The 12,282-nt window shown below is 36.4% G+C and overlaps 1 protein-coding gene and 1 long non-coding RNA gene across 4 annotated transcripts in view; both read left to right on the top strand.

Annotated features, from left to right (window-relative positions):
• Positions 1 to 12,282, top strand: part of LOC307199859 — a 531,299-nt gene that overhangs the window by 322,201 nt on the left and 196,816 nt on the right. The gene's annotated exons all lie outside the window — the stretch shown is intronic.
• Positions 1 to 12,282, top strand: part of SNX13 (sorting nexin 13) — a 63,383-nt gene that overhangs the window by 21,228 nt on the left and 29,873 nt on the right. For all 3 annotated transcript variants that reach the window (XM_079947896.1, XM_079947897.1, XM_079947898.1), the window contains 7 exons: positions 792 to 904; positions 2,021 to 2,123; positions 3,317 to 3,406; positions 6,516 to 6,637; positions 8,847 to 8,968; positions 9,957 to 10,058; positions 10,505 to 10,593. In XM_079947896.1, coding sequence (XP_079804022.1) covers positions 792 to 904; positions 2,021 to 2,123; positions 3,317 to 3,406; positions 6,516 to 6,637; positions 8,847 to 8,968; positions 9,957 to 10,058; positions 10,505 to 10,593 — 741 coding nt within the window. Of the gene's footprint in view, positions 1 to 791; positions 905 to 2,020; positions 2,124 to 3,316; positions 3,407 to 6,515; positions 6,638 to 8,846; positions 8,969 to 9,956; positions 10,059 to 10,504; positions 10,594 to 12,282 lie in introns of those variants that run through there.

The raw sequence follows: 12,282 nt of genomic DNA, 5'->3' as shown, positions 1-12,282 counted from the left end.
AGAATAGTTTAAAAGTAAGTTGTGGCCACAGTAAATTTTGTTTCCCTTTAAGAAGCAACATAATTGTGCCCATGGTACCCCCCTGGCTGAAAGCTGTTGACAAATATCACGACTGTGTGATTGGTTGTTCTGTGGCGATTCGGTCAGCTTTTTTTCAGACCACCTCCTATGGCAGGCTTAGGGGCTGCATATCCATTTGTGGATTACCTTATTCGGCATTAATGTATCTGAGTTAATTGTTTATCAGTGAATCTCAGTGATCATCAGTTCTTCGTCGTAAAAGCAAACCATATTGTAGTTATTAAAATAAAAATACATTCCGTTCATATGAATGTGTTCTACCTTGCTCCTGAAACATAACTTGGAACTGAAGTCTCAATAATTTCAAGAGAATTTATTTCTGTGTAAAGCCACATGTTTGTCTGAGGGGTGTGTGTGCTTAAAATGTGCATTAGAAGAAGTCTGGGGCCAACATGCCTCTCTGTTCCATGTGTGTCTGACTCAACTCACCCCTAAAAAAAGGGAGTTTAGGGTTTGGGAGGAAGCTACTGTAACATGCACCCTTCCCCTTACCCCCTCATTCTCAGTACTAGCTATGTATAACTGCTACTAGACCTAGTTAAAGTAAGCCTAGCTATTCTAAATTGGCTTCCTCTATCTGTCATCTATTTATTTCAGTAGAAAGGAAACATGGTTTTGTTAAGTAGCAAAAGTGTAAGGAGAGATTTGGCTATTACTGTTTCTGATACAAAATGTAACCATTGCTTGTTTTGTGTCTTATTGTATTCCAGACCAGTCTTTCCATATGGGGATGGGGAAGCCTTGGCGTCGTGCTTTTTCTAATAACATTTGGACCATTCGCTATATTTTACTTTGCATTTTATATTCTCTGCTTCGTGGGTGGGTAAGTATGCTATTTTGTGTGTGTTTGATATATGTAAAGAAAGCATTGTACTTAAGAACGATGCAGTGTAACTAGAACTATTTTGATAAATATGTTCCCTTTAAAAAGGATCAAACAAAAAGAGATTGTAGTCAGCAAGACGTTACTTAAATAGGTCCCCAGCTTCTTGATGTCTGCAAAGACGGAACATTGATAAAGAACCTTGTTATTATTATTCATCTGTTTGGCAATATTATTCATCCTTTCTGCTTCTTTTCAAGATAATCAAGCATATTTAAGTAAATTATTTCACTGTACCTGCAAGTTTTTTGATAGCACATTGTTATACCCATTATGAGATAAAATTCAACCAGACCTTGACTGTATGGAGGCCTCAGTTGAAGAGTTCAGTCAAGGACAAATTAACTATTATGAAAATGTACAACCCATATTCACCCAAGGCTTACTTCAAGACAGGTTAAAGTGAAATCACTTTAAATGCATAAATAATTTCTCTGTTTTATTTTCATCTATTCCTATAAACCCATTTGTTTCTGTGAATGCTGCAACTCAACTTAGGGCTTATCCACACTTCCATTCCTTCCAGGCACAGTCTTCACTTAAAAGCTCTGTATCCAAGCGGCCTTTTTGTTGTTGCTGCTGCTCCAGAGCTTTGTCTGCAAAATCCAGTCTTTAAATTCAGTCGGAGCAAATGTCAATCTGCAGAAAACCCAAATTAATGTTTGCTCCAATTGAGCAGGTTTTCACAGGGGAAACTCCAGGCGGGGGGGGGAGGGGGGCTGCTTTAGAGCTTTTAAGCATAGAGGTGTGCCTGGAAAGAGAGGAGCAAAACGTAAATGTGAATAACTTACCATAAGTTAATACCATATTGTATTAACTTTTGCTATGGATGAATTGGTAAATTCACAAGAATGAAGTTAATTCAAAGATGTTAAGCAGGATTTGTGTTCCAAAAAATAAGTTTGTTTAATACAAATATTTTTGCAGTATTTAAACAACATTCATTTAGCACTGAGTAGGTGGAGGCTTGGGCAAGAAGTTTTGGCTATTTTTTATTTAGAAAGTTAGTAGCTTATCTCACTGTTTGAAACTTACAATATAGTTTCATTCTTCTAGGGGCTTTGTGGTAACACTCTTGTTTGGGAAAAACAACTCAGAGACGTACCTTGAACGGTGTGAACACTCCTATCTTCCTCCAACATCGTTTGGTATTACTAAGGTAAGCAAAATATACTGGCATTATTTTTCGCAATTTATTCTCCGCAAGTCAAACTTTATTGTGCTCATGCTATCTGCCACATTTCCTTTTCAAGTTAGCAACCAAAGAAAAGGTATTATAGGCAATTTAAAGAACACCCCCCCAACCTTTGTTATTAAGCAACTTCTGCTGATGGTTGATATATCAATTTTGGTTATACTGAAAATGAAGTCATAAATAAAGTAAGAATCGTGAAGTACTTTATAAACAGAATAACATGATGATGTGTGTGAACTCCCAAATGACTTTTTCTCTCATGTGATTTCTCTCTGAAACTTCAACAAGATGATGCATGAAATGCGTGATAGCATTTCTGTCAGGGTAGATCAGGTTTGGGACTGTGGGTCATGTGGAGAGGAGTTTAGTGCTTTATTTCAATCTGGTCTAATCCAGATTGGAGAGCAGTACAGCTGCTATTTTTAAAGCAACGAACAAACCCAGATACATTAAATGCAGCATTACATCTTGCATATCACTTAGTTTAGCTTTCTCTCTTTTTCTAATATTTTATTTTATGTATATTTTCTGCAAATTAGCCCCAAAGTGGTTTTTGCTGTCTGTCCTGGCAGGATCACCATTCCAGACCTTTCATCTTTTTTAAGTTGATACATCTGCTTCTTCAGCTGACTTAATTGGACTTTCATAGTCTTAGACTGAAAAGCGAAGTAAAGCTTGTGCTTGTAGTACATGTGGGAAGCTTGCCGCCTTTGGTTTAGATTCTAAGTTGCTAAGATAGACAAGGTATGAACAACGAAGCTCTCTTTAGTGGATTAGCTAGAAGCTGTTGCCTAAAACTTAATCTTGAATGTCGGGTCCTCCTGCAGTTTGATTAAAATATGCTTAGATATATATCTGTTTTTGTGTCTGTCTGAATGTATTGATGAAAACTATACTACATTAACACACTGTTTAACACTGGACCTGCTACAAGCTCTGTAATCTCAGTGGATTTTGATCATGGCTATCCTTAACAGCACTTCCATGTGGTTTTTAAATATGGTATCCTCACACAAAGGGTTGCTGATAGACAAAGCAGAAGTACAAAATCCAGTAGGTGTGTCCTTTGCTGAATCCTTTTTGCATTGTAAACCATAAGCATGTGTCAGAATTTAATTTTTTAATGCATTGATTTAAGTGTCCATTCTCTCCCAAAGTGCATAGAAGAAATGAAACAGGAAAGCAAGCCTATTAAGATTGATAGGAGGTTGACTGGAGCTTATATAATTGATGAACCTTTGCAACAAGTAAGTTTCGAAAAATAATTTAATTGTAAATCAGACTATAGCCATGATATTATGTGACATTTGCTGTAGTAAGATTTTTTTGTGGGATGCTGAAATAGGAGAACTTTCAAGCTAGTATATATTGAGTACACATATGTTCTTATTTCTTGTCTCCTTGGGGCTAAAATAATGAGCATACTGGGCTGTATCACATTTATTTGAATATGTTATGCCTCTGACCAATTTCCACTTTACATTATTTCTGGTGATAGATCAGGTAGAAATTATGTCCTAAATGTGGTTAGCCCCTTTTGAAGCGGCTTGGACTTTCTGACTGTTATCCCAAGGAACTGAAGGACTTATTAGTGTTTTCATTGGATCACATCTGTCTCATATATCTATTGAAGTTGTGTTGAAGTTGTAGATAGCCAATTGTAGATATGTGTTGAAGTTGTAGATAGCCAATACAACACGTTTCCCCCATAAGTACATGAGTATAACCTGAAGGTGCCTAAAGCTACCATCTTACTGAAGCTAAGGAGGTCTGTTTCTGGCTAGCCCATGGATCGGTGTCTGCCAGAGTACCACATAGAGCCCAAGGTGGCATGCAAGATGGAAGAAAACTGGGTTTAAAATGTAAGAGAATAAACTGGCTAAATAATACCTTGTCTGGATTGTTTTTGCATTCCTTGTTGTGGGTCGACTTCAAAAGGTCTTACTAAAAGAGCTGGTTTACATGTAATGCTAAACTATGGTCTGAAGCAGTTGTTAGTTGCTAAACAAGCCAACTATAAAATATGTATGGTTTATATTCAGTCATTCTACATGCTTAGATTATGCTCTGAATTATCACCAGGTAGACTGTGGTTGTTCTGGTTGAAGTGGAGGGTGGGGGGAAGGGGCAGACGATGATTACTGTTTGACTTATGGTCTTTGCCCCATACATGGTTGATGTATGTAACCAGAAACAGATAGCACAGAACTGGCACAGAACTGCAGAAGCATCAAGCAAGATCTAGAATTGAATTGTAGTTTCCTCAATTAAGGAACGTATATCACTACTCTTGCTTGCTCCCTGGTTTTTAGAACTTGAGAAATTAAAGTCTTTCTGTATTATATTTACATTATATTTAATGTAAATTCATATTTTGAAAGAACATGTCCTGCACCCTTGAGGAAATGCACTTGTGGATGTAAAGGAGGACATAAATATTTAATAAATGGTTCCCCACCCCCTCCAAAAAGAGTCAAATGCTCTATGAATTTTGAGCAGAACTCTTTATCAGGGCTAAAATATATGTTAACCATTCCAGTCAATTATAAAATGCAGTGATAGGAACAGGCATGAATTTTTAATTTGCATAGTCCCTACTCTGCTTATCCCTTCTCCATTTATGAGGGAGGGGATTAGAAGCTTCCATTCCTTTTTTTTTTTTTTTTGGCAGCAAACCACAGTTTGCTCTTTAATCCAAACTCAACAAACTATGGTTAAAGAAAACTAGGATCCCAGACCAAGCTGTAACCTATCATTTGCTGCAAACAGATATGGAGGTTTCTAATCTCCTTTATTTCCACTTTAAGTAAGAGAAGGAAAGAGGACATGTACGCAAGGCTTGCCCTGAGTCATACTCAAAATGCAAAATAGCTTTGCTGGTTTTTTCAAAGCCTTTCAAAGCTTGCAAGCAGCATGATTACTGAGGGAAAAATACTTTTGTACTTTTTGTACTCATTAGCTAAGGGGAAACTTCTGTGTAGTGTGTGTGTGTGTGGGGGGGTTGTATGTTTTTGTAGGGGGGTGGTAAATTTGCCTTAGCACTGGGTGGATTTCATGACCTGGTGTCTTTGAGTCCTTGACATCATTCCTAGACAAATACTGAGATTAGTTTGGATATCTGGAGATTTAAAGCGTAATTTACTGTTTGCTGTTTTGTCTTAACGTTTCAAGCTTTGATCCTCCCCCCCTCCCCCTGTATTATTCTCTACTGTTGCAAAATACATAAGGAGTTTAAGCTCTCATTAACAATAACAAGCTTTTATATATTGTTGTTGTTAATGAGAACATAACCCCTTTATGTAAGTGCTTAATTCTAAGATTTGTGGAATTAAAATCAAAAGCAAAGTAAGCCTTGTGTTGCTATTTGTAAAATTTGGAAAACACTATTGATGGCAGTTTTACATCATAGGTACCTGTGGCCACAGTTCACTGTAGGTTTGGGGAAAGGAATTGTGACATTTGCCATGTTTAAAAATGCACTGTCTGCTACTTTAGTCAGAAAAAGCTTTTCAGTATTGTCATGTAACAGAGATGTAGAATAAACTAGACATTTAGGGAGAGGACTTGTGAAATCATGCGACACATGGTTCCTTCTCTCTCCTGCACAAACATTCCTTCTCCCTTGATGTACTCTACCAAGAGTCGCTGTATAAATGCAATTGTAACCAACCTGATTTTAAGTAAATCAAGATAGTGGCAAAAAACCCCTCCCTCTGATAAACCTAATTAAGCTCTGAACCTTTATTTAAGCAAGTGGCTATGACCCAGAACACGAAAGGTATAGTACTCTTGAGCCAATGTGACCAGCAGCAGGAGAGCTCTGCAGTGTGCTTGTGATCTTGAGCACACCCAGAATTGCGATTCATGTTAGTGTTCCAAATTTCTCACGTTCTGAACGACAATTGTGTTTCACAGTAATGGCTTCATTTGCATTTTATGATGAACCAGGGTTGATAAGTTATTGTAATGAGACCTAAGATGGGGCTTTTGGTTCTAATTGCTTGTTCGTGAAGCATTGAGGGTTGTTTTGCTCCTAACAATCTATGGTCAGCAACCCAAGAACAAACCTTGGCTACAGATTGAGGTTTGCTAGGAGCAAAGCAAACCATGAATCCTGATTCAGATATAATGCTAAGCCAAGGATCGTAGTTTGTTTTCTCCAAATGCTATCAGGGAGGAGGGAAACACCACAAAGTTGTGTGAACTTTGGTTTACTGTGTTGTCTGAACCAGGCCAGCATCACGACCTCTAGCCCTTATAAGCATTACTTGTTTAGCACAATTTTCAGATAATGTAGAAACAATTACACACATGAATGTTTTAATATTTTATTTATCTAATTTGATACAATTTTAGGTTATCCAGTTTTCCTTGCGTGACTATGTCCAGTATTGGTATTACACACTAAGTGACGATGAATCTTTTCTTCTTGAAATCAGGCAAGCTCTCCAAAATGCACTAATTCAGTTTTCTTCTAGGTAAGACTTACTTTTGTTTTTCAAACAAATCACAAAAGCTTTCCCTAAAATTACCCCAGTAGCTTACAAAAGTAGATTAAAAATGGTTCATAATTCTTCCTTGCAATATATTAGTAAGTTGCATGCAATAAAAACAGATGGTATCACAAAAGGTTGCACACATATATCATGTTTTGTGAGTTTGTGTTACAGCTGCTTGCTTACAAGGACAACTTGGCTTTTTTAAAGAGGGGAATATTTCATAGGTTCCGACCTAGAATCATAGAATTGAGGAATAGAAGGGGACCAGAAAGGTTGGCTAGTCTAATCTTCTGCAGTGCAGGAATATTTTATCGAACATGGGGCTTGAACTCAAAACCCTGAGATTAAGAGTTTCATGCTTTACCAACTGGATCCCTGGATGTATACAAGTAATTGACATTTCATATGATGATCAACAACTGTTGGAAACTTGCTTATATCAAATGGTAGGAAAAACTTATGAACTTATTTTGTTGTTTCAGTTTACTGATCAAAGAAACCACTTTTTCATCTCATAATGAGAAAGTATTTAAGTGGCAATAAGGTACTGCGTAACTTGTGAATTTCAGCCAAATATTATCATCTTTATTCTGTGAAATATGACCCTTCATATCCTGGAAGTTGTTAACATTACTCACTTCTGCTCACTGAAATATAATAAGTGGTTTCACTGCTTGTTCTCACAAGCAGGAAGAAGTTGGACATCTTTTTCCAACTCATATTTTCAGGATTTATTAAAAATGTAAAGATAGGTTGGAGCCACAGTAGGTTAGTTGTATTTAGTTCTCATTGCAATAAATGTGAATCATTTGTCATGATTTAAATTCTTTTGATTTCAGTGGGAGCAAAGTGTAACTAGATTAATCTGCTTCTAACCCAATATATACAGATGTTGATTAGCTATTTCAAACTTACTTGATCTCCCTTTAGGCATTAAATACAAGTTTCTTTAGGAGGGAGTCTTTATTTAGATCCAGCACATCTTCAGGTACTTTATTTCACAGAACTGTACACATTTTATTGTGTTACACAAAACAGTTTTAACATAATAACCTTCTGTTGTTGAATGGTTAGATTGTTCACCAGGTGTTACTAATACTTACAGATCATTATGTCATACATTTGGGATTGTTTTTTGTTTTGTTTTGTCTCTCTGGAATAGGGATGGTTCCAGGAAAAAAATATATTGGGCCAGTTTGTCATGGGATAGGACAAAGTTCCATTCCATGCTGTTTCTGCATGGGTTTTCAAAGACAAAACTATATGTTTCCTTTAAAATCCAGAAGTTTATGAAATATAAATTTAGAAAAGAACATGAAGTGGTCCAAGGGCTGCATCTCTGTCATATTTCAATGTATTTAAAAAGTAATTCCAGATGCTTATGAATTGTTTGATTATATGTGATATTTCTGCCATCACATGCATTGAAATTATTGCAGCAAGTCTTTCTGAGAGTGATAGGTCTGGATGACATGCTGTTGCCCTTAAAGGAATTTTAATGTACATTTTACATATTTATGAGTAATTGGACATGCAAGGTTTCCCTGAGAGTAACATCACACCATCAAGACCCAGTGACGTTTGCTATTTTGATTTCTACACGTGATGGCTGGAGACCAGCACACTTTGTACTGGCTCTTAGGTGGCTGAAATAACTTATAAAAGAAACAGATAGGCAAAGTTCAGACCGCCTTAAATACAAATCCGTAAGAAAATGGGAATTCAGCAAAGCACAGTTTGGGAGCAAGCCCCTGCTCTGATCTCTGCATTGATCCTCCTGGCCAATTCGATCAAAGGTATCTACTTTAGGACCACAGCTTTCTAGATTCCTTCCTCCCTCATACATGTGCTTGAGAGGTCTTGAACAGCATTTTTATGTAAGGTTGCCACCTACTGTTGTATTCTACTATGTGCAACTTAAGTACTGGAAATAATAGTTTTTACTGAATTCATTTTTTTGTAACCAACCACATGCTAATTGTACTCATCATAATTCCTCTTTCCTAAAACAGTTCACTGTAAAACAAAACAAAACAGACAAAAAACCCTCTCCAAACAAACTTTAAGCTACTAGGGAGTAAACTACATTGAGCGCAATGTAGTTTACTGTTGAGAAAACATGTTTAAAATTGCACTGTCTTTCTGCTTTATAACATTATGTCTATGTAGTATTTCTTTATTTTGAAAGGTCAAAAGAAGTAGATTGGCAGCCTTATTTTACCACCCGGCTCGTAGATGACTTTACCACTCATCTAAGAGTATTCAGAAAAGCTCAGCAAAGGATAACAGAGAAAGAGGATCAGATTACGGGTAATGCCTACAACTTTCATATGTTGTGTTAAAATTTGTAATTAATTGAGTTGTGTAAAAGGTAGCCTACAGCTATTTCTCAATGCATTCAGCTGCTGTTATCTTTCAGATAAGAGCTTAGTGTGTGTAATATCTTCTTTTACAGTGGTTTTAATTGCCACAAGTGCCTTAGTTTGGCATTAAATATGTATCTACTAGTGATAAATAAATATCAGGTTTAAACATTATGGGTTCCACTGTTTGACACAAGAGTGCAAGTTGTCTCCACTCATATTCCTCCTGATTTCCTATTCTCCTGCTCCCCAGGAAGGGTTTTTCAGGAAGGCAAAGGGAACAGGAAATTATCTTTGTGGGGGCACAGTATTGTATGCCAGCCCTCTTCTGTCTTGACAGAAGTCATTGGGCAAGATAGATGCTCCTCCGCAATAGAAGCTTTCTTTTCTCTGTCTAGATAATTGTATTCTGTAGTAGCTTAACATAAGTCTGCTTGAAAAGGCAGATTAGGTGATTCACTGGTTTTGGATGCAATAGATTTGGTCTTCTGGTGATTTTCCCTATTGAAAGAACTAAGTACTTAAACTGGAAACTTATGGTATCAGAAATACAAATTACAGTACAGCCTGTACTCTAATGGTTGAGAGAGCAGTTGCTTCCTGTCACACAGACTTCCATTTTCAAGGAAAGCAATTGTGATTATTCTTTGTGTATGCTACCAAACACAAGGACCAGAGTCCCTGCTGTGGCCATTTCCTGGCTTGGAACTCTTGAGTTCTGTTTTGACTGTAGTGGAAGTGCACACAATGTAGTCACTGAACTGAGCTTTAAGATTTTCCTCATTGTGAAATACATATCCTGTCACACATGAGAAAAGAAAATTAAATTGCTAAGCAGAATTATATTTAAATAGTTAAGAAGTTTCTCATAGAGGTTCATTTGGAAAAAGAATCTCAATGCAGCTGATGTGCTCAAATTTTCCAATTCTATTTAGATGGGGCAGAAGACCTTGTAAATACATTTTTTGAAGTTGAAGTTGAAACGGAAAAGAGAGTCTGTCGTGATCTCGTCTGCACATCTCCCAAAGATGAAGAAGGTTTTCCCCCTTGCTTTCTTCAGTTACGTTGTGACTAAATTAGAGCAGCAACCAGTCTCCTAGAAATAAACTGAGATTTCTAAGTGGATCATTGTTAATCCCTCGTATTCAATTAAGTGTACTTCTGCTGCATAGTTTTGACATTGAATTTTTTTATTAATTAGAAGTAGGAATAATGTATTTGTAACAGAAAAATAAAATGCTTTTCTATTAGTTTAGAAGTGAGACTTGTGGCTGTACATTATATATTGCAACCTAATATTGTATTCCTAGAAAATTATTACCAAGAAGTGATTTTCTGGATTATTGCCATAGAAAATGTGGTGGTGGCATTTATTGTAGTATATAATGATTTCTATTATTGCTTAAAATATTTGAAAGGAATATGTTTAACACAATATTAGATTTTGTTATCCACTGTTTTCTTTTATATCTTGTACCTTTAGGATTCCTAAGGGATCTGTGTGAAGTTTTACTGTATTTATTGCTACCTCCTGGAGACTTCCAGAACAAGATCATGAGATATTTTGTCAGGGTAAATTTAGTTTCCTACCCTACTCCAGGAGTGTCCAATACTCCTTAGCCTAGGAACTGCATGATGTTTATATAATCAGGCACCATAAGATTTTTATATCTAGATCTGTCTGGTAATTAAAGCTTTTGCAATTCTGTTTAATTTCAGTCAATCTGTTTTTAAGGTATAAATGACTTAGGTTGCTATCCTGTATCAACTTACCTCATTTCTGAGACTCACTTCTGAGTAGGCCATATAGTGTTGCTCTGTTAAATATGAATGTGGAGTGTAAAACAACTAAAAATGAAATGGCATGATTAAAAAGACCATTAAAAATGAAATGGCATGATTCAGTCCACCATTGGGTACCCAAGCAAGGAAGGTTCCCACAACTAAAGCCCAGTTTTTTCCTTGCCACCACTACCACCAGACATGTATACTTATCACTTGTATATGCTCATGTTCACTCACAGTGTGTTTGCTGTTAAGGGATGGCCAGCCTGTCATGTCCAAGAGGAGGCTAGATGAAGTTATTACTACTTATGTTGCCTTTCCATATGTATTCTAATACACATACAAGGGCAGGAAGGGCATTTGGAAATATGGGTGGAGCTGCTTCACTCATGGTGAGCTAGATCACGCCTGTTATACAAAGGGTGCATACAGTATTGTACCTTTTGGAGGAGCAGAAGAAAGAGGCTATTTTAAGAGAGAAATAACTTCTAATTCCAAACAGTCAGTTAACTCTAAATATAGAAGAGTAAAAGAAGAAGAAAAGGCAAGCCTGAAAATAGTACTGAAAAGCTTTAACAGAATATTAATTTGCCCAGTAGACTGTGGAAACCTTCCTTGGGCACTGAATGAACCATCGTAATTTAAACAATGTTTTTTAACAATGCAACATGTATATGGTGTTCATAGTCATTAGTCATTAAACCTATGTTAAAAAGTAAGCAAATTAATACAATTAATCCTTAATCTTAAAATTAATTACATGTGCATTCAGCAAACCACATAAGAACTGCTGTATGGTAATATTTTTAAATTAATATATTCCTTGAATTAATGTTTCTAAACTTCTGAATAGACATGTATAGAACTGCACTATTTTAATTTATTTACGTAAATTACGTAAATAAATTAAATAAATTATGTAATTTACGTAATTTATTTATTTCCCCTGAGGAAGGTTGCTGCTGAAATGCATCCAGCAATTTATTGTTTTATTAGAATTCCTTACACTTTTCAGTACTATTTTCAACCTTGCCTCTTTATTCTTTTCTCGCTCCCTTGTGTTTGAATACAGATCAGAAAGGAACTCCATCTTTAACTTACATATTTAATTATGTTTTGACTTGAAGATGGAGCTGGAATTGTGGTAGCAAGCCTTTCAAGACACCTAAGCCCTAGAGTTCTTGCTTGTCAGTCACATCATAAATTGGGGGAGGAAGGAATTTATATTGGTTGGTAGGTTGCACTGGAGAATCAGTCAGAAGGTTCTGCAAATATTGGTTTATTTGAGAACCTTTCTCCCTGTGCTATAGAGGGAGGTTGCATCTTCTATTGTATCCCATTAAGTACAAAGCAGAGCTTGCTAATAAGACTAGGATTCTCCAGCTCTGCAGAGTCGCCAGCTATGACAATTAAACCCTTATCTCCTGTTTGAGCAGCTCAGCTGCTTCTTACCCCTGACAAGACATTTGTAAGATT

The sequence above is a fragment of the Podarcis cretensis genome (genome assembly GCF_951804945.1).
Source record: "Podarcis cretensis genome assembly, chromosome: 12".
NCBI classification, from domain to species: domain Eukaryota; kingdom Metazoa; phylum Chordata; class Lepidosauria; order Squamata; family Lacertidae; genus Podarcis; species Podarcis cretensis.
This window is presented reverse-complemented; position numbering and strand designations above follow the sequence as displayed.